The 23,570-nt window shown below is 43.3% G+C and overlaps 1 protein-coding gene across 6 annotated transcripts in view; it reads right to left on the reverse strand.

Annotated features, from left to right (window-relative positions):
• Positions 1 to 23,570, reverse strand: part of TRIO (trio Rho guanine nucleotide exchange factor) — a 260,121-nt gene that overhangs the window by 53,245 nt on the left and 183,306 nt on the right. For all 6 annotated transcript variants that reach the window (XR_014566281.1, XM_083747100.1, XM_083747102.1 and 3 more), the window contains exon 34: positions 12,985 to 13,228. Coding sequence is in view for 5 of the 6 variants with exons in the window: in XM_083747100.1 (XP_083603226.1) it covers positions 12,985 to 13,228 (244 nt within the window). In the remaining variant the exon portion in view is untranslated. The remainder of the gene's footprint in view (positions 1 to 12,984; positions 13,229 to 23,570) is intronic.

Genomic DNA, 23,570 nt, shown 5'->3' on the forward strand with positions numbered 1-23,570 from the left:
GACTTGCAATGCAAATGGTGTTTGACTTGCGATGGCTCAAATCCTATGCAAGTTCCCATTTTTTTTATTACCACCAAGTTATGAACCTAACATGCATGAATTAGCCCTACAATACGTTAGGGAGAACTGATATTTAAAAGGAGCAAGTGGGTGGGAAGAAAACGATGGGGGTCTCTCACCTTATTGTGGTTTACATGCAATGAGGTTGGGGCCCCATCTCTTCTAAAGCTCTTTGGAAGAATTCGAACCTCAGACCACATCCAACACAGGCAGAAATTGTGCCCCTAAACTCAAGCTAACAAAAGCCCATTCAGGAGCAAATCGTTATTTCCTTAGACACCCTCCTCCGCTCTCCATGGGCACACGTGAACATAGGTTTTTTGTTTTCTTTTAAAAAAAGACCTTCAAGTTCGTTAAAAGGGAGATTTCAACTGGAACTTCCTGTTTATGAATTGTGCACAAAAGAACACTTGAGAGATGGTCCCCACTGAGAGAAGGTAGGAAACACAGGCCTGCAGTGCATTAGCCGACAGACATGCCTCTCCACAGCACCCAGATGTGCTCTGTTCCAGGGGAGATTTTGCAGCCCATTGTTCTGGCCGACTCTGGCGAGGGTCTACAGCAACACATTTAACAACTTCCATCTGTGCCACAAAGGCCAGGGCTATGCACTTCTTTCAGAACTGGCACACATCCAAGAGTTACACCACCCTGCAAGCTACACTGAATACTTTACTGCATTCCAGCCTTCACCCTCTTTTCCTGAGCGCCCTTTCCCAGCAACCGCTTCACGGTAACACTATCCCTCAAGTAGAAACGGAGAGATATATTACATGCACGCACCATCGTGATACTGGATGTGAATTTTTTTTTTTTTTAAGTACTTAGGGAGGAAAGCTCGTGTGTTCCATTTGAGCCATAAATCTTACCTGAAGTACAGCTGGAATCAATTACGGCAACAAATCCTGAGCACAAATATGAGAGCCCTACGTGAGCAACACCTAACTCCACTCTTTCAGCCTCTCTATGTAGCAGCTGAAGGGACACGGATGGTGCTGTGGGTTAAACCACAGAGCCTAGGACTTGCTGATCAGAAGGTCGGCGGTTCGAATCCCCGCGACGGGGTGAGCTCCCGTTGCTCGGTCCCTGCTCCTGCCAACCTAGCAGTTCGAAAGCACCTCAGAGTGCAAGTAGATAAATAGGTACCACTCCGGTGGGAAGGTAAACGGTGTTTCCGTGCACTGCTCTGGTTCGCCAGAAGTGGCTTAGTCATGCTGGCCACATGACCCTGAAGCTGTACGCCGGCTCCCTGGGCCAATAAAGCGAGATGAGCGCCGCAACCCCAGATTCGGTCACGACTGGACCTAATGGTCAGGGGTCCTTTTACCTTTTATGTAGCAGCTACAAGCTCTCTCTGCAGGGTGATAAAACGCACACAACAGGAAGCGGTGCCCCCACAGAAAGGGATACACATGCCCCAGTCCAGATTACGGAATCAAAGATTTGTAGAATTGGACGCGACCAGGGAGGTTTGCCTAGTCCGACCCCCTGCAATGCAGGAACCTTCCACCCAACATGGGACTCGAATCCACAATCCCGAGATTACGAGTCTCATGCTTGTGGATCTTAAAGACTTGTGAGACCTGTTTCTTTTACTCAATTTATAGTGTTCTCTTCTATTTGGGATGATTTTGTTTTATAATTGTTTTGTCTGTTTTATAAACAGATAAATGAAGTGGAAAATCAGAATGCATTTGGATCGCGGGGATCAGATGCGCTGAATCTGTGCTACAGCTCCCCGAAAACGGTAGTCCCACGTGGACATGTCTTGCAGCGCTTGGCAATACTCAGTGTGTGCAGTCTCATGGCAAGAATGGAGCAATTCCTGCTCTGGAAAACATAAGGCAGCCCAGGCTTACTTTCATGGGTCTCCATTTGCGCATGTTTGATTAGGGTCAATAGGATTTTGTATTAACTAAAAGGCAAAACTAATGGAACCCTCCACCCACTATTTCCTGTTACACTACAGAATGCATTAACACGTCTCATGTTTCTTTCGGTTTCCATCCATACTGTTCCATGTTACCTTTGAAATTTACCAGGGAAACATGGCTTCGTATGATCTAAGGAAGTAGGAAGGTATGCCTCTGGTTATTTGAAAATAAAGATCAAGTGTGCCCATTACACAATCCAATATACAGTGGATGCTCGGGTTGCGAACGTGATCCGTGCGGGATGCACGTTCATAACCTGCAGCGTTCGCAACCCGCAGCGGCACATCTGAGCATGCGCGGGTTGCGATTCAGGGATTCTGTGCATGCACAAAGCGCGATTTAGCTCTTCTGTGCATGCGCAACCTCCGAAACCTGGAAGTAACCCATTCCGGTACTTCGGGGTTTCAGAGCGTCCATAACCTGAACAAACACAACCTGAAGGGTCTGTAAACCAAGGCATGACTGTACATTTCCACTGCTCCCTACAGTGGGAAAAAAAATCTATTATTATTAATTTATTAAATTTGTATACAGTCCTTCATCTGTAGATAACAAGATGTTTTTGTTTTACTTTAATCTCTCCCTGTTACATTTCCCTAAAGAATCTTACATTGGGGCAGAAAATGCAGTAACAGTTTCTCTTCTCATTCTTCCTGGGAGAAGACTTTCTCTATAACAACTTGTTGACTGTTTTGTTTTTAAGGCATTGTGATGTAGTAACACAAAGGATTTTAATCTAGCTTTTAAAACATGTATTAATTTCAATACTCAAAGAAAAAGTTTGGTGGGAAAGCATGCTTGCTGCCCAGCCAACATCCCAGTACTGCAAAGTGTGATATAGCAACTATAGATGTCTGGAGGAGAATCAATATTGAAAGGGCTCTGTCTATTTTAAATAGAAGTGACCATATATCAAAGAGGAGGCTGAATCTTACAAATTTCAGTTCTTATTTACAGACATGCAATATGTACAACGGTAATTAATGAGGTTTCGGTTTATACAATTTCAGTCATTTCTGCTGACTTGCCCCCAAAGCATCCTATATAGGTGTGAACAATGTGAGGAGTTCTACACAGACCAAAAGGAAACAGGATAAAAAAACCAGAATGGACTGCACAACACCCAGGAACTATATAGACTTCCTGCCAGGTGATTCAGCTCATTGGAATGCAAGCCATTCTTAACTTGAGGCGTAAGTGGGAAAACATTAGGGTGGCCTTGGAAAGATTGATTTCTGCACTATAATGTGCAACAATGATTAATAAAGTCGGGAGGCTTTGGCAGACCTCGAAAAGAGGAAAAATGAATAAGCCTAAATGCCAATGCATGGAAGTAATAGTTTCAATTAATTTTTAGATAGTCATCAGCATGCATAGCGCATTGGCCACAAACATGAGCTTGAGATAATCAGATTCTTGCATGAAAGCAAAATTCTCTTATAAACCATTTCTGCCTCATGTTTTCCCTCTTAGGTTGCTCACAGATCCAGTATGCTTTTAAAAATGTGCCATCTAGCCAGGTGCACGTACTTCCTGCTGCTTGTGCCCAGCGTGAGCATGCTCTATGAGCCTAAGCTGGCAAATGCAATGCACAACTGAATGTGCTTTATCTACCTGGTTTGGTACAGCATCTATCCAAACGACACTGCAGGCTGTGGCATCTGAGAAACATTCCTGCTAAGTAACGCATCTGGGAGGTTGTCAGATGTTCCTCAGAGAAGTTTATGCTATCTTTGGAGCTGGAATTTATCATGAACAGCACAGTGAGATCTACAGACTTTTCAAAAGGCACAAGAACTCTTCCACTACGAAGAACATGAAAGGTACACAGTTCCATGCTGTTTCCAATTCATTTCAGACATTTGTCACACATCAGCCGTACCTTGCGGTAATTTTTCCACAGTTGAAACTCCTCCAGCCCAGATGCATGCCCCAGGTTCAGTCTACCCAAACTGTTCCTAATTCACTTTGAGCTTGCAATCCTAACTGGTAAGCAGCAGTAAACCCAGTGGGATTTGATTCTGAGTAAGTTATAAACCACAGAGCCTAAGGCTTGCCGATCAGAAGGTCAGTGGTTCGAATCCCCACGACGGGGTGAGCTCCCATTGCTCGGTCCCTGCTCCTGCCAACCTAGCAGTTCGAAAGCACATCAAAGTGCAAGTAGATAAATAGGTACCGCTCCAGTGGGAAGGTAAACAGCATTTCCGTGCACTTTTCTGGTTCGCCAGATGCGGCTTAGTCATGCTGGCCACATGACCCAGAAGCTGTACGCCGGCTCCCTCGGCCAGTAAAGCGAGAAGAGCGCCGCAACCCCAGAGTCAGCCATGACTGGACCTAATGGTCAGGGGTCCCTTTACCTTTAAGTTATAAACAGGATCAGGCTGCACATGAACATTAGAATGCCTTAGATCCTTAGAATACCAGTGGCTGCTTTTAAATTACATTCAAGATAAGTAGGGAAATATAAAGATCCAGATACATTTTAATCAACCTCTATGACAATGGGTTTCAACAGTCTCTAGTGGAAATCCTTGTAATTTCTATTCATCAAGCAATTTTCAAGTATCCCATTCCTTTCACCCAAAGAAAGAGAGACCTTTAAAATTTATTACCCTGGTTAGATTTAAGTTAATGGCTGCTCATGCGGGCAGACTAAACAACGCCACAGAAGAAGATAAAACTTGTTTTGGAACAGATAATGACATCTGATAATATTGAGAGCCAATCAACCCATTTGTTGGATGGCTGGTCTGGTACAACAGGCAAACAGAAAAATCTGATCCCTGATAGGTTTGTGTATCTTTGTGATAGTGTATAGAAAACACACAGTTAGCATTGATGTATTAATAGACTGCATCCTTTTTGATTCCTGACTTGCCTGATCATATTTAATTGGAAATGTTTGATTTGTAGATGTTTGAATCTTTTTTTCCCCTTGAAGATTTTCAAAAATTTGCATAAGATAAATGACATTTTAGATCATGCATTCTCCGCCCCCCCCCCCCCGCATCAACCTTCATTTCATGCAAATGGAAAGTGGCTTCATTCTGCTACAGATAAATATTCTTAGGTAGACTATTGGACAGGAACAGCTCTGCTACTCTTCCCCATTCTGGCTTGCAAATCCCCATTTCCACCTCCCACCCCCCTGTCTCCCTTTACAGCAATTTAGGAATGGAAAGAATAGCATCGCTGTGCTTGTATCTTCTAGAAATAAGAGTCTGATAGAAGTTATTTGAAGTACACTTGGTCTCCCCTTTGCTGGTATTAAGCCCACAGCATGCTATATTGTTCACCTAAACACATCTGCTTCGGAAAAGGAGGGGAAGCAACCCTCTGCCCTCCTCCCGCCCAAACCAATATTTGCCTGCCATCTGTACCTAAGTCCAGGATCCAGTATTTGCAGCTGCCCGGCTGCCCATTTCCACAGTACGGCGAATGAAGAGATTCCAGGGTGTCAATTTGCTCAACTCCGTTTGACATGGCAAACTGTTTGCTTGCTGCAAAAGTCCTGCAGAGGATTTCCACACACCGTGCTCTCCTCCTCCTCCTCCTCCTTCTCCCCTCTGAGAACTCCTTAGCTAAGAACTGAGAGCAGAATAACAGCTCTTTTAAAGCCCCTTGTCGTAGCTTTAGTGCAGCGACTCCCTTCAGGGAGTCTGACTCACTTGCACAGCGCAGCTCCAGATTTTAGGCTCACACGTGGGAATAGCCAGATGCGATGGCTTACCCTCTACCGTAACTAGCCTAACTGAAGTTCAAGAAAAATTATTGGCTCCACCGACAACTAGCTCATTCGTTCCCTCTGAGAGGCTGGAGTGCAATTCAGCGAGCAGAAAGGACCGTGGATGGTTAATTTCACGGTGCAAAAGCAAGGGACCAGCCCATCCAGCAGTAAGGCCTTCTCCTAGTCAAGCTAATAAAAAGCACATTGCTGTATCATGAAATTAAGCTCGAAAATCATGAGTTAGGCATTCTTTTCCAATGCTACCTTAATTTTCAACTTATGGCTATTCCAATCATAAACACCAGAAGCGACTTGCCAAAAGGGAGGGAGAAAATGCCACGACATATCACCGTTTTGTGTGTGTGTGTGTGTGTGTGTGTGAGTGATTGGTTACTGTAAATGCTCACATATATTTTTGGCTATTTCGATTCTAGTGAATGTTTGGAACTGAGGGAAAAAATGGTTCCACACCACTTTATGATACAGAAATGATTCTACCATTCCTTGGGAACTTTTCCTATACTAGCGAAGGTCTCTTCAAATATTATGAGAAAGCCTCTATGTACACTGTCAAATATAGCATCACATACATATGCGTTTCTGTGTGTATATATGGAATATCTGTGTGGGAAGACAGTGGCCAATAGGAGGTGCTATTTTTAAGCTCTACCTTCTTAAACAGGATGCAGCCATTAGCAACTATATATTTACAGTAGTATCACAAAATGTTTGTTGAAGACATTTTCATCTTAGTTTGAGTGTCATAATGGCTAGAAAGTATTATCACTGTGCAACTCCTGTAGCTAATGTGATTGATGTTCTTTTTGCAATTTACCGGTAATTGTTTAGGCCTTCTTTTATAAATTACAGCAAAGAAATCCTTCCCCACACCAGCTGCTTTGGGGGGCAAAGGAAGGCAGAGTCTTCCCTTCTAAAGTAACTGTATTGGACAATGGGGGTCAGAGACAACAGCCCCTTTGGTCCAAACCAGGGGTCAGCAACTTTTCTCAGATGTGGGCCGTTCCACCATCCCTCAGACCATGTGGTGGGCTGGGCTATATTTTGAAGGGGAAAAAATGAAGGAATTCCTATGCCCCACAAATAACCCAGAGATGCATTTTAAATAAAAGCACAGATTCTACTCATGTAAAAACACCAGGCAGGCCCCACAAATAACCCAGAGATGCATTTTAAATAAAAGGACACATTCTACTCATGTAAAAACATGCTGAAACCCGGACCGTCTGTGGGCTGGATTGAGAAGGCGATTGGGCAGTATCCGGCCCCTGGGCCTTAGCTGGCTGCCCCTGGTCCGATCTATACAACAAACACTTTGCCAACATGCAGTAAACCTGACACGCTATGGCAAGAAGGAGCTGGGAATTTAGAGGACCTTTCTCTGTTCCTTGGCCCTTCCACCTTGCCAAGAAAACATGGTTTGCCAGCAAAGCCCACCTTTTCTTCTTTTATTGTAAGACATAGTCGTAGGACGTTCTCTAGATTATTATGTCCATGAAAGCCGCATGAAACTGCAGAATCTAATTTTCAAGTATGGCCCCTCCTGCACCCTTCCCAATTCACGCTGGTTGTGTAAGAAAGCTTAGGTGGGTGGTTACGTTTTATAAAGGCTCCAAAGACTCCTTATTTATGGAGGCCCTTCAGTGCTAAAATATTGGCTTAGTAGTTGTTGTCCCTCTGCCTGCTTTTAAGTTCCTGCTTTCATTGATTTTTTGATGTATGTTACTGTGAATACTGCTCCTCATTTTTGAGAATTTTATACTGAAGAGAATACGGGATTAATAGATGGAGCATTTGGTGTGGGAGGGGGAGGGAGGCTCCATGCCACTCTACTGAACTACTGAACAAATTTCTCTCTGTTACGCACTTTACAATAATTCCCTAGTCTTATAAATCACAATTTGTCATTTTGGCAAAATGCAACTTGGAAATCATGCTGAATTGCTCAAACTCACAGGACGCAAGGCCACCCAATCCCAAAAGTCAAAAGGTCCAACATAAGGCTGCAACTGTTCAATGCTTGGATTAAAACGCAAGTTACACAAATTACCAGGAATTTTATTTACAGTACACATTTCCTGTAAGGAGAGAGGCAGGGAGTGCTTGCTCATGAACTCAGCAGCAAAGAATCATTCGATCCTGCCAGTTTCATCTTTGTTCTCCGCCGTTAACTACCTTGGCCTCGGCCAAAAAAGCTGCACAATCTTCCCCAACAAGAAAGCTTCGGTAAATCATTTTGAGGGTCAATACTTTCTGGGTAAGCACAATGTGACTTTATAACAAATTCTGGACAGAGTTCTTCTTGCCTTTACTGTACAATGTGCCTACAGTTTCAGTACCACCAGCACAGCTGCACCCAGTAGGGTTTTGGTTTCTTAGGTTATAAACACAAAGATTGCCCTGTTCATTGAATTCTCACGGTTCCTTCTACCCCACAGATTTTTTTTTTTTTAAGCCAGTTTGCAAAGGAACTGAATGACTAGAAAACTGTTTCTTTTGGAAAATATCTAGGGTATTATTTCATGTAGCTTCGCATCCTTGCAAACAAAAGCAATTTTTTTTACTGGGTCAGCCAGATGCTGACCCATTTGAGTGCAAATGGCCCAAAGGCCTTTTCTTTCAAGTGCTCAATAATTCACTGCATCTCCACCCCACCCCACCCCCCCGCCTGTAAGACACAGCCAACAGCTCTGCTTTCTTTACAGTATCCTATTAAAGGCCTTTTCGAAATTGATGGGAGATGGCCGGAAAGGCTCAGGAATTGCTTCAAGGTGGTCAAAAAGACTGTATAAAGAATTCTGCCTTCTAACTTTTGTTGTTCGTGAAAAAGAAGTCACTACTCAAATGTGGACTGTTAAATGAAGCCACAGCTGGAACAAGGAACATTCAGGTGTGGCAAATGCGTCTCAGCTTCTAGTTCGCCTGACTTTACAAATCTTGCCAAAACTGATGCAAGTGAATGAGACATTAGCACAATGGGAGATTAAAAAAAAACAAAACCCTGAGCAAGACATCTGAATGTGCACATTTATGACTAACTAGGATTTCATTTAACCCATTCACGTTCTCTGAGGAGCTCCAAAATTGAGCGGTGAAAGTGTGGCAATTCACAACTAAGCAATTAATTAGCCGACTAATTGGAAGCAAAATCCTGAGCTTCTGAATATGCATGCCTTAGAACACTTACTGGCAAAATTATGACTCAAGCATACAGATCCCCAACTCTGCTTTAATTTTTCAAGGCCCTGTCAAGGAAATACAGAATAAACCAACATAGATAATACCTAAATCCTTTTGCCTTACCAAATGATTCAGTTATGTTTTATGGTAAATGCTGGCCAGGAATAAGCTTACTTACGTTACTGAAACCCCAAAAGTTGTAAGAGATTTGCAACACCATTTGCCCAAGACTCAGAATCACTAAAACTGAACTGCTTGCCATTTTTCTGCAGGTTTGTTATGGATTTTTTAAATTTATGTTTAGAAGACACTCAGGTGCTATCATGGAAGTCCTCTTAATCCATAAAAGCCCTTAAACGCTATATCACAAACTGCTTTTCAAAGTCCTGATAACATCAGAAACAGTTTGTCATGCGGCCTAGTGGCACATGGAATTAATTGCACTCCCAATGAAAGACTGGCCACAATGTTCAAAGCAGCCCTGTGGACAAACACGGAAACAAGAAGTCCCAAACAGCTGCAAAATAAATTCACTAAGCTATCTTGAGAAATGCTGTGTTCATCACCTAAATTACTTTAAGAAGCAAGAACAATCTGATGCAGGGCAAGCACACAAAGACCTTCTCTCTGCAGCTGAACAATTTATTGTTCTTCTGTAGTGACTGTGGTTCCTATACCTTAATAGCTCTTTTTATACTGGATTGCTATGTCCTTTTGTCAGTTGCCTTGGAAGCCTAGTGCAGAAGGACAAGGTATAAACCTGATAAGAAACAAATAATACATTGACATAGTTGACTTAAAACAGGGTATCATAAGCTAATCAAGTCCTTCAAGGCCTGAGAGGCAGTTGTTTATCATGGGCTGGCGTATCAACCGTGATTTTTAGGAACACCAGTCAATTCAGTTGCTGTTGCTACATCATCAGAATCCGGTGGCCCTGACACCCGCTGATTTCAGAACATTCTCTGCTAATGTTGAAATGACTTTAGAAAGAGACAGAAGCAAATGTAGCCATCCTGTCACATACACAACCTGATTTCACTCCACCAACTGGCTGCATGGTCAAGTGTCGTCCAGGAACTCAAACCGATTGTATATTTAAGTGTGTGCGATAGGCCCGGTGTTCACACAAAGCCTTTTATTGAGAGCTATTAAAAACCAATACTGTACAGAAATATGCCCCCAGCAATATGACAGCTTCCATATTTTGGTTGATGAAGAACAAGCGAGCAGAATAAACAAAGCCTAGCATACTGGTGTTTTAACCATCCTAAGGTTTAGCTGGGACGCAGGTGGCGCTGTGGGTTAAAGCCTCAGCGCCTAGGACTTGCCGATCGAAAGGTCGGCGGTTCGAATCCCTGCGGCGGGGTGCGCTCCCGCTGCTCGGTCCCAGCGCCTGCCAACTTAGCAGTTCGAAAGCACCTCCGGGTGCAAGTAGATAAATAGGGACCGCTTACCAGCGGGAAGGTAAACGGCGTTTCCGTGTGCGGCTCTGGCTCGCCAGAACAGCGATGTCACGCTGGCCACGTGACCCGGAAGTGTCTCCGGACAGCGCTGGCCCCTGGCCTATAGAGTGAGATGGGCACACAACCCCAGAGTCTGTCAAGACTGGCCCGTACGGGCAGGGGTACCTTTACCTTTACCTTTAAGGTTTAGCTGTAAAAGGTTTTCTTTGTAATAATAACATTATCAATAATAAGCATTCAAAGATGTGAGCATTCAAAGCACTTCATAAACTCTCAGTAAACTGTTCAGCAGTCCTTAAAGTATTATCCACAGATTGCAGGCGAGGTTCAGAGTTATTGGCTTACTGAAGGATACTCAGGCCAGAGACAAGATTAAAACCTGGGAGTTCTTGGTTCACAGCTCATTTGCTTAGCAGATAGGCTGCAAACACGATCTTAAATATATGCTAAGGTTTATTTCCCCCCGGGAAAAATTATTAACAATTGCAACTTAATGATAAGTTGTTCCATGATTTGGTTCTCTCTAAAACCGGAGAAAACATTCAAAGCTAAGTATCTAAAACCAGTTACAGATAGGTAGCCGTGTTGGTCTGCCATAGTCAAAACAAAAAAAATTCCTTCCAGTAGCACCTTAAAGACCAACTAAGTCAGTTCTTGGTATGAGCTTTCGTGTGCATGCACACTTCTTCAGATACCACCAGGTGAAGTCGTATCTGAAGAAGTGTGCATGCACACGAAAGCTCATACCAAGAACTGACTTAGTTGGTCTTTAAGGTGCTACTGGAAGGAATTTTTTTTGTTTTATCTAAAACCAGTTTATTTTACTACGTATTCTACTCTGCAAGCTCTTCCTAGTGCATGTAAGAACGTTGTGGTGGTGAGACTCTTGAAGGCTGCATTCTCTCTCCAGGGCAAACTGTTATGAAGAGTCTGACAAATACATTAAACAGAACACCGAGACAGTTCTGAGTACACGGATGTCTTACACCAATTAAGTATGGAACAAACGGCTCAGACTTTAAGAAGCAGTTTGTACTGGGTAAGTCTGTTTTACAAGTACATACAATATATCTTTTGGTTTGTTCTAAACACACGGCGCTCCCCTGAAACTTCTCTAACTCCCTCAGACTGTCAAGCACGAGATTGTCATGCGCAAGGGTCCACAAATATCACGCAGGTGTTAACAGACATTATTTGTGGGCATTATTTACCCAGCGCCTTCAAGTTCTTTGCTGCATTCAAGGTGGGAGTATCTCTCTCACACTTTGTGCTGACCTCAGGAGAAAAGCAGTATAAATCTCTTTCACCACTCCTTTCTCCAAAGACCAGTGCGAACCTTGACCCGCTTGATCAGCTTCCAAAGTTTTCTCTGGGCAACGTGCATGTTGGGGAGTTGGAGCTGCTCTCTCTCGCTCCTGGCACATTGGCCTGGTTTTCACCAGGTGAAGTCAAACCTTGCACCTTAGTGAGACTGCATGGGCTCCTGGAGAGGAACTCACAGCTGATTTTCTCCTTTCTGGTCCTTTTGGCTACTATGCCAAAGTCTGGATTAGCATGTCAACCAAATCAGGGCTTGTTACCCACCCTCCTCACTAGCCACAAGGTTTAACTAAACCCAGATCTTGGTTATATAGCTCATGGCTAGCGAGGAGAGAGCTTAACCACCAGACTCAGTTTGGATGACAGGCTATGCTAAACCTTGGCTTGGTTCAATATGGCTTGGCTGCAGAAAGGAGAAGGGAGCTCACATACTCATGCAGTCTTGTTAAGCCAAGGTCTGGCCAGTGTGTTGTGCGAGCAAACCTGTGAATAGACCCTTTCCCTTTCCTCCGCAATTCACAGGGGAGAACTGGGAGAGGGGATCTTAGCAGCTGTCGGAGGGTTCTCGGTTTGTAGATCCTTGTCATCTAGCTATATGGCAATACATGCTTTTACATTTGGGAGTTGTGTGGAACTATTGCAATTTTTTGAGAAGTCACGTGGTACGTCCCGCAGTTCTTCAACCACTCCGATAGGGCTGTTCAACAAGCACAGCCAAATTACCACCCATATTTTATCTGTCACACCCATGGAGCTGTTGGAATACTCAGTGTGGACAACAATTATGCGAAGCTCCACTTTAAGGTCACAACCCAAAATCTACAAAACATGGTGCACAGAGTCTCATCATACATGTGCAGGGCTGCACCTATGATCTTTTTCTTTTACTTCTTCATTCTTTCTTTGTTCTTTTTTCTTTTTTCTGATATCTTTCATTTCACTGCTTTATTGTGAATAGCATTTTATAGAGGTATAAATAACTGTAAATATGAAAAGAGACAAAATATTCTCTAATTTTTCCCCTTGGTTAGATGTATTTTCTTTTTCTTTTGTATTTTCTTTTGTTGTGAATATGTATGTTTTCTAATTTGTACTTAATAAAAATATTTAATAATAATAATAAATACATGTGCAGGGCTGAGGTGATGGTCATTTAACAGGCATGAACCCCTGTAACTCCTAAGCTGTGCACCAATTTCTAAAGACCCCCTCAGAGCACTGATAAACAAAACATGGAGAAATATAAGGGTAGATGACTTCCAAGTCCTCGTTCTCCTACCTTTGTGGTTGAAGATGCCCTCCATCTCCATGCTGCTTCGAGAGTGAGCAATGCAGAGAGACCCACAGGGTACAAGTCCTTCCGCAGCTGGGGAACGGTCGGTGGTTCGTACTAGACACCAATCAGGCTTATCGTGTGGCCGCTCTAGAACCTCTACTGTCTGACCACGGCGGATTGTCAGCTCATTGCTGTTGCATGCCGTGAAATCGTGGATGACCACGGTCAACTCACACCCACCAGAGAGCTGCAGAACAAGGCAACAAAACAGAGAAATTATTAGTACCGTAGGCTTACAAATTCTGGTGGGGCATGCCACCCACATCAATATATTTTCAGTATTTCTTACAATGGTCATAAAACAAGCAGAGGCAAAAAAGCAATTCTCGGCCACGTTCTAACACATTGCAAGGAAAGTGATTTTACTGTGCCAATTTCGTTAAACCGGTTGCTGTCATTTCTGAACTCTGAAAGGCACAGGCGATTCTGTGAGGAAAATGTATTTGGTTTTTAAGGACACTGATATGCCATGCTAAGGAAAAGTGTAAGAAGCTATCTGCTGCGGAGTCCCCTTTTTTAAAAAAAAGTTGGGTCAATTCCTCCCTTCCTTTCCACACTCTGTGTGACACAACTTTATTCAGGATGTCTGCAATTCTCTCAGAGCTTTCCCATGACCATTGCCTGCCAGCCTTGCTTCCCAAATCCTAGTTCTGGAAGAGGGAGAGAGGGGAGGTAAAGAGAAGCCTTATGTTTCTCATAATGAAGTAAAATAAATCAGCATGAACCCGTCAAGACACAGGCAGGAATTAATCATACTGCTCCTACTTAAGTCTCTCTGGACAGTCTCTACTCAAGTTATGAGGTGCACACTTTCAGAAACAAGCTGCCTTCTCGCTTGTTAAATGTGAGCTGGGGTGCCCTTTCCCACCTCAACCCTACTTCTCTTATATATTTGCTCTCAGTCCATTCAAAATTATGCCAAAGGGAGGCTGGGAGAGGGGCTGGAGGGGGGAGGCAAAGGAAAGCTCTCGAGTTTTTTTTTTGGCACTGATTTATTTTTATGGCTCTCCCTAGATAGGAGTCAGGAACAATTGAAAACAGCTGTATGCCCGAAGGCTCTGAGAAAAAGGCCTTTTTGATTTAGAGTTTGACCACAAAACGTCAAAACGTAGGCCTCCCTCAAACGTACGCACACCGACAACTTTGCGAACAGAACATTCTGAATATCAGCCTGAATAACAGCTCATTCAAAACTGGGCTCTACCAGCTTTGTCATGGAGGATCAAGGCTCAAATAACCTGCAAGTGTCTGGAACACATCTGTCTCCACATGGGAAGCTGGCCTTCCTGCAGGTTTGGGCGCTGGTGTATTAAACCAAACAAGCAGTGCAAATGAAAAACAAGGGTGGAAGGGAGAGGGAGGACTTAGGGGAAGTCTTTTGTATGTATAACTAGGGGGTACACCCCTGCTTCCTCCACTCAACAATCACCCCTACATTAACCCCCTAGAGCCTCCAACCCTATTCAACTACTGCCCTCACTTTTCCACTTCCTAACTCCATTTCTGAAGCCATGTCTTGTATTCTGCAGCCCTGCTTTACACCCCTGTTGCACACAGACCACTCCCATGGGAATCTCTTGCCTCTTCCTTCTCCTACTGCACACTGCAATGTCTAAGACCAGGGCTTCCAGTTCCTCCAGGCCTTACTGGAGGCAGCCCCCACGACAGCAGGAGATCGTTGACAAAGGAAAAACAAGAATGATTGAGGGTAAATCATCCTTGCAAATTCCGCCCTGGGGATGGGGGAAACACACTTCACTCGGAGTTTGTCTTGGTACCTGGCTCTCGCTCTGGCATGGGATGCGGGGGGCAGGGAGGCGCTGAGTGCAAAAGCACTTTTCCTGCCGAAAACCCTTCAATGCCGCCATTAAGAAGCAGAGGTTCTCTTGTTAATTAGAGCTTAATTTGGCTAATCTACAGACACACATGCTAGAACAGATGAGATCACAAACTGCGGAACAAACCAACTGCAAGGACTTTAAGGTTTGAATTTGAGATAAGACTTCATTCGGTGCAAAAGGTGGTGATGGGGGGAGGGAAGTCTACGGTTTCTTTATTTAAAGTTTTCTTCTCTACATTTATGATTCGGCAACCCTCCTCTGAATGTTAGTTCAAATTATAATTGTACAAGTGAGGATGGAGGAAATTGGATTATAAATATGGAATATATCTTCAAATGGAACGGTGTGTGCAAAAACGGGGGGGAAAGGAAAAAGGGAGGGAAGCTCTATTTTGCAAAAGGTTTACGATGGAAACTTAGAACTGACTCTTCCCCATCCTTTTGTATCTATGAAGTGAACTGAATAACGCTAAGAGGATTTGGCATTTAATACAATTGGAAGGATAAATGATCATATATCTTCAGCTGGAAGGAAGGATAAAAGGCATCTATGAGCTGCCAAGGAACTGATAAGGTTCTTTATTAAGTCATCTGCAGTTCCACAGACCACTCCTTGCTGAGAGGAAAAGTGGTGAAAACAGCTTATTTACTGGGACAGTTCTCGGTACAAAACAATGAAGCACATGATGGAGTGATGGAGAACTTTCTGGAACAAAAATGGGAAATCTGCTCCACCCAAGGCATGATGGATTAACAGCAACAATCAGGGAAAACACGACATCTTACAAGGACAGGAAGAAACACCAAGGACAGAGTAATTGCCACACACAGAAAGAACAAGGGTCTAGTTTGAGTTCCTCACTTGAAATTTTATAAATCATTTAATGTGTCAATACAAATAGAAGTTATTACTACTGCATTTGTTGTAGAAGGGATTATTATTATGACTGGAATGTAATTGAAACTAATAAGATTTTGGAACCCAGAAATAAAGAAAACCATCAATTCTTGCACACAGGGGGGCCACTTTAACTAAATTATATAATTCGGTATTTGAATGATTGGTATTAATAATTGTATTATAAAGTGGTATTGTTATAATGAGGCTTTTATTGGACTGCAATTGAAAACTAATAAAAGATTATTATAAAAATTAAAAAAGCAACTACTAAGACCTTCTTTCAACTTCCACCCAGTTACAAGGCCACTGTCTCCTCCTCTGCAGCCTCTCTCACACCCGATTCCACCTTCACATCCAGTCCTATGCTTCCTATTTGCTTTTCTACAACCCCCATTTTCACATTCAGCTCCCTTTTCCCTCCCTCAACTTTCCCTCAAACACAGACCCCTTCCAGAAATAAAATGCATTGAGTGAAGTATTGTGCAATATTTGAGGGTTCTGCACCCATTGTCTCTCTCACACACAAGGCAGCTGAGCTGAAGCTTTGAGTACAAGAAGGGAGGAATACTGAGAAGAAAATGGCAGTTTTAAGCAATGGCAGAGGTTTGAGTAGAGCAAGCGGAAGGGTATTTGCATGAGCGGTATCATTTTGCTTTGCTAAACCCTTTTCAAATTTCGTTTTAAAAAAATCATAAGGACTGGAAGCTTGCTCTAAGAAGGAAATATATTTTCTGGATTCTGTGTGAGAGAATATATTCCAGATTATAGAACCTTACTGTGCTACTGGTATTCTTTGATAATTTAGCAGGAACTGGGGGGGGGGGGGAACCTATGCTCTATAATTATCTAAGTGAAAGGCACACCTCAAAAATCGTGACAGAATTATTAACTTTATCCTATTTTCTTGACCAAAACATTTGCCTGTTTACAGCCTTCCCAAGGTAGTCAGTCAGCCAAGCTGGAATTTAAACACAGAAGGAAATTAAACACATACTTATGAAAGCCTTTTTACTGAAGAGCATTTCAAAGTGCTTCTTGTTGCCTCAGAGATACTATGCTCATTCCCGAGGAAGCTGTATCAAAGTGGGAAACGCCATAAAGATAAAAGCTTGCTCTTCACAGTGCACTGCAAAGCACAATGACTTAGCTAAGAGGTATTTCGGAGGGCAGATGGAAGCCCAGCCTTGCTCACTTATCTTGGGGTTTGAGAAGGAAGGGTTCAAGACCGGAAATCTGCAATCCCAGTCATATTCACTGGGGAGTATGCCTCATGGAGCACAGCAGGCCTGACTTACGAGTAAATTGCATAGAAGTGCATCGAAAATGCACCAGGGCAGGGAATCCAGATCAGGATGTGCAATTTAAGGTGCTTAACAGCTTCTGAGTCTCTCTTCAGTATTAACCACTGAGGATTTAGCAAAAGAAGAAGAGTGCTACTGGATCAGCTCAAACATCCACCTACTTCCACAACCAGTGCTCAAAATAGACTATTAGAAGCCCGGCCATCTTGGCACCTGAGAAGAACCACAAAATGGCGCCGCTTCCACCAGGGAAGAAGGGATGAGTGAAGATCTACATCAGGAAAAAGAGGGGAACCTCATCCATCTGACTTAACGAATCCAAGAGGCTGCCAAGGAGGAGGCAGATCTTGACTCCAAGGAACAGGCCACAGCCATTACTGATCCTGTGGCAGCGGCAGCAGTGGGCAACACATTCCTTGGAGGCAAGATCTGCTACCCCTGTGGAACCTGCTAGCAAGTGGGGCGGCCCATTTCTGCTCCCCAGCCATTGGTTTCCAGCGGCCTACTGCATCTAGCACGGGAGGCAGCATGCAGTCATCATGGCCATTAGCCACTGATAGGCTTATCTTCCCTGAATTTGTCCAACCCCTAATAATCATCATCATCATCATCATCATCATCTATACCCCATCCATCTGGCTGAGTTTCCCCAGCCACTCTGGGCGGCTCCCAATCAAGTGTTAAAAACAGTACAGCATTAATATTAAAAACTTCCCCAAACAGGGCTGTTTTTAAAGTCCAACAGTGGCCATTACTACTTCCTGTGGTAGTAAATTCTGTATTTTAACTACGTGCCGTGTGAAGAAATGCCTCCTTCTGTTTGTCTCGAGTCTTCGAACATTCAACTTCAATAGTTGGCCCAGAGTTCTAGCACTGTGAGAGAGGATGAATCTTCCCTCTGTTCACTTCCTCCACACCATACATGATCTTATAGATCTTGATCAAGTCGCATCCCCTTCCTCTGATTTTTATATTAGGCCTCATACACCATACTGCGGGGATGTGGGTGGTGCTGTGGGTTAAACTACAGAGCCTAGGGCTTGCCGATCAGAAGGTTGGCGGTTCGAATCCCCACGACGGGGTGAGCTCCTGTTGCTCGGTCCCTGCTCCCGCCAACCTAGCAGTTCGAAAGCACGTCAAAGTGCAAGTAGATAAATAGGTACCGCTCTGGTGGGAAGGTAAATGGCGTTTCCGTGCGCTGCTCTGGTTCGCCAGAAGCAGCTTAGTCATGCTGGCCACATGACCCGGAAGCTGTACGCCGGCTCCCTCGGCCAAGAAAGCAAGATGAGCGCCGCAACCCCAGTCGGTCATGACTAGACCTAATAGTCAGGGCTCCCTTTACCTTACACCATACTGCAAAGTGGCTCCTGTGTTAGCACTGAGAATGCAACCCTAGGGCTGTCAACTTGTGTAAAAAAACGCAACAACAATCAGGGTACCTCAAGTACTTCTGAGCCCATGCAAAGCTGATGGTTGCTTTCATAAAGAGACATGCAAATCCCAACCTTCAAAATTTGACTTGGGCGAGAGCAAACACCATATATAAGATCCTAAAATATACGGCTGCTGTGGCCCTCAGACAAGCCCAATAAACAGCTATTTCAAGGGGGTCGGTTCTGAAGTTCAAGAGAAGCTGGGCTTCTTTACAAGCCCTACTTTGTCTTTTGAACGTACAGATGTTGTAAACAAAAATTTGCCCTTTTCCCTTATGGGGTATCCAAAAGCCCATGTAGAGTCCTTACATAGGTTCCCTATTGGTAGGAGAGAATAACAGATGCCAACCAGAGAATATTGAGAAGCAAGGCAGCTAGTAAGCTTGATCTTTATTTATCTGTTGCAACAGGGTGCTCCCCTCACCCGCAGGAGAGAGGAGGGACCCAGAACAATGGCGTGCAAGGCCTTATAAAGACTATTGAAATTGTCACCCTGTAGATCAAGACCACCCCCAGAAACATCATACCTACATCACAGAAGGGGTGTAACCTAAGACTACCCCTCAGATACATCATATCTACATCACAGAAAAGGTGGTCTTAAAACAGAAATTTGAATGTTGTTTTTCTCTTGTCTTTGTTTATCTCCTGTCTGGCAGGTTACTTGATTGGATTACCAGGGGAGCCTGGCCAGTCCTTTGTAATGATAAATACATAGTTCCTGGGCCACATCTCAGGCTCACACCCTATTCATATCTTAAATGTGCCCTTAAGACAGGATTAGTGAAGGAAAAGACAATGGGAGGTTTCCCACTTTGACCTTGCAGAGAAAACCTTTACTCAGTTTAGGAATCAAAATGGTTCCAGTTCGGTCTTCCTGTGCTGATCTATGTACATGCTTGGTTGGTACGCTTAGGAACATTACAATATATCTAAGACCTCAAAATTCCTGTCTCACAGATTACCCAAGGCATGCTGCTCAGGATTGTGTATGATTTACCAAACGGGGGGGAAAGAAGCAGCATAAGGCAACACTTCAGAGAAGTCCCAAAAACTATTACAAAAAAAGCAACAAATTGAGTTGCCAATTTACAAGGCAGCAAGCGTCACCGCCCTTTGGAAGATGCTGACATTTTACTATTAGAGTCATGCCTCAAATTAGCATGTGGCGAACAGTTTATTTTTTAACCGCCATCCGCAGGCCCATGCCTCATCCAGGCTCTCCCACCACTTCACTTAATCTACAAAGTGTGTGTGTTGCGTTTCTGCCACAGATGGCCTTCGAAGTTTCATAAAACATCAAAGCAGTCGCGATAAAGAAAGTGGAAAGGAGGAGGGAAGCAAAACTGAAGCGCAGCACTGCTGCGGAGCAAATAAAAATAGCAGTTTAAATGCATCTAGCCCCCATCAAAAGCGAAACTCATAAACTGAACCAATCTGGGTCTTAAAAGGAATTAACCACCTTCCTGAGGAAACTAGGTCTGTGCCATTAAGCATGATAAAAAGGCCTGAGTCGTCATCAGGGCAGCCCCATCTTAGTACTATGGGCCTGAAAATAATTAGATACATTTCTAAGGGAGTTTTGGTATCTGTTAATAGATGTTAAGGAGATTATACTTATTGTAAGACTCTTGTTTTTAGTCTTTATTGTATGATGCTTTGAAGAATATTTCTTAACCGCAAGTTAGCAAGTATCTTATTTATTCAGCTTTTTAGGTTTATTATTTATGTACTATTTACTATTTGTACGTTGCTTTCCCCTACGAATATGCCCCAAACGGCTCGTATCACAACAAAAGTGAAACGATCGAAAATCCAAATCCACCTCATTACTGTATTTTTCGCTCTATAACACGCATCTGACCATAACACGCACATCGTTTTTAGAGGAGGAAAACAAGGGAAAAAACATTCTGAATGAAACAGTGGATGTATCATTTTTGTGCTTCATGCTGTGGCCACAGACATGTGATCTGATGGTGAATTTGGGGTGACCCAATGCAAAAATCCTGAGAATTCCTGTGGATCCATGCTTTGTAACCACATTTTTGCACCACTGCAGCCCCAGGCAACAGTGGGTGCGTGATTTTTTTGGTGTGGGCTGTAGCCATGGACATGCTATGTGATCTGATGGTGAATTGGGGGTGACCCAATGCAAAGATCCTGAGGATCCATGTGGATCTATGCTTTGTAACCACATTTTAAGTGGGGAGCGAAGGAAAAACAAAGAAGGGACATGAGAGGGTGTGCAGAGAAGCAGCTGGCTAAGAATGCAGGAGAGGGATTTAACGGGAGGGAGGAAAGAAAGGCAAGAGTTTCCCCCCACCTAAGCCAGCCATCTCTCTCTCTCTCTCTCTCTCTCTCTCTCTCTCTCTCTCTCTCCCCTCTCCCTCTCCCCCAGCAGAACCGGAGCACAGAGAGGAATTAGAAACGACACTCTGCTTTCCCTCTGCTTGCCTGGAGGGGAGGGGCTTTCCCTGCTCTTTGTTCCGTTTCAGCAAACACAGCAACGAAACAGAGGAGGGTGGGCAGTAAGACCCTGAGGCAGAATGCAAGAAAGCAGCCGCTTCCTCTTTTCAGGTTTCCCTTCTCCGTGAAGCGCGATTTGATTTTTGCCTGATTTTTCGGCTCCAGGGACCACACATTCGCTCTATAACACGCACAGACATTTCCCCTTCCTTTTTAGGAGAAAAAATCTGCGTGTTATAGAGGGAAAAATACGGTACTTCCTCATCCTGCAAAATCAAAAAATTAGATTTCGCTCATCACTTCATAAACATTCTGCTGATAAGCTGCATAACAAAGATTTGAATACCCTAAATACAGTAATGCGGAAACAAATATGAAAAATTGAAAAGTGAGGTGAAGTGGGCATTTGAGTTTTGGTCGCTGGTTTTCTCTGTAATGGGATTTTGCATTTTAGTGTTTAACCATTGGTTTGAACGATGCATCTTTTTGCCCTGAGACTTTCTGCTGAACGGTAGATTATAAATATTTCTAATGAATAATAAAAATGAAATTAAATACCAGTTTAACCTCACAACTTTTAATGAATTTGCAAATCACAACTTCAGAAACTTTGTCCAGGTTTCCCTTCAAACTGCCTTTCGAGAAAACACATAGGCATCTTGCCTGCGTACTCACAGTAAGCCACATATTATGATTTATATATGTAAAAAGATTTCCCCAAATAAAGAGTTCTTAGTTTCCTCCTTTGTGGCTTTAATCCCAACAACATCTAGAGGGTCACAAGCTTGTCAGCCCCTGTTAAAACATTATTTTGAGGTGTGTATTTGTCAACTAAAAATCTACTCTGGAGCCATTAAGTTCTCAGTAAAGCCTTCATATCAGAATAATGATGTAGTGTACAACATCTTGCACGGCAAATTATCCAAACATCATTCAGCTGCATTAGCTCTGTTACACACTGCTACCCTCATAAGGTAACCAGGTCCAGCCAGCTAGTACTTACTTACTCTACTTGTTGTGCACACCAAGGTGGAATCTACACACATAGAAAAAAAAACGCTCTGAAAATGCTTTAAAAAAAAAAAAGTTTTGAAAAATACATTGAATTTTGCGTAGCTCACCCAGTGGCACATTTGTATATTGCACATTAAAACACATTGAAAGCGTTTTATTTGCAGCTGTGTAGCTGAGTCTCTAGTCCTCTGTACTTTGCTCACCCAGGTGGACCAGAAATAACAATGTACTATTTACTGGCTGAAGCGTAAGATAAAAGTTGAGCCCCAATTTTACCAGGAGGGCTTGTCACTTGAATCTTTTATTTGCCCCTTGCTTGCACAGTAATACTGAGTCAAAGGTGTAGGATTTCACAATGAGCGGTTATGTGAATTCAGCACAAATAATAAATACTTGTGCACCCATAAAGGCCCTTTCTTGAAAAATCTTCCTTATGAAGCGCTTTGTGGTCAAAGTTGTATCCAACATTCCTGAGGATATGGAGGAAAACTTTACTTTCCATGAAAAAAGCTAGGCGATTCCCAAGGGTCTAAATTTATCATGTCACGGCATCATCTACTGGTCCTTTCATCGTCTGAAAACTAAAAAGAGGTTTTTCCTACACAGAACTGACATAGTTTCTCTGACAGCATTGTTCCAAAACACATAAGCAAACAAATAAATCTCACCTTTGCTACTGGCACAGTGATGCCAAAAAATATATTTATAATAAATTTACATTGTGACACTCAGGTGACAGATTTGCTGCCCTGGAATTGCCTGTGGCAAGATAGTTCTCAGGAGTCATAGGTATCCTGGCAGTGTCCAAATATTGACACAAACACAGAAAGGCTAGGCCTGGAGTCATAAATTTTGTGGTGAACGTGGAGCCTCAAAGGTACAATTGCAGGGTGCCATTAATTAGCCAAACAGAAGAGGTCTGTGTAGAAGTAGCCCAATACATTGAATTTAACATTAAACAGTACATAATTCGAACAGCACAATTGTAATAAAAATGCTCACACCAGTAATCTTAATTTTTGTGTGTGTTATTAGCCAAAATACTGGAAGGCAGAAGGGCTACTTCTCATGTGTAAGACTGCAAAGACCCTGAACTAGGTTGGCTATCAGTCTGAAAAAATAAATCTGCACCTTCAAAGCTCTCCCTTTTCAAGCTAGCTCTCTGTATGCAGGGGAGCTGCGGAGGGCAGAGAGAAGAGGAGTATGCCTGTAAATATTTTTAAAGCTGTGGATCAAGAAGAAAAGTTGCTTTCCGGTGATGGAAGCGCTCAACAACGCCTATGTGAAGAAACCAAAAACTTTGCATACAGTGGTACCTTGTTCTGAGTCCGCCTCATCAAGCATCCATTTCGCTGACTGTCCGCAGCAAACCCGGAAGTACCGGAATGGGTTACTTCTGGGTTTGCAGCTCGTGCATGCGCAGAAGTGCAAACTGCTCCGTGTGCATGCGAGGAGTGGCCCTTTGTTGTACATCCTTTTCGTCTAGCTTCCGGGGCTCTGGAATGGATCCTGGTTGCAAAACAAGGTATGACTGTACTAGGCTAAGGCCCAAGCTGAACAAAAGGAAACCA

This window comes from Podarcis gaigeae, assembly GCF_964106915.1.
Source record: "Podarcis gaigeae genome assembly, chromosome: 7".
NCBI lineage: Eukaryota > Metazoa > Chordata > Lepidosauria > Squamata > Lacertidae > Podarcis > Podarcis gaigeae.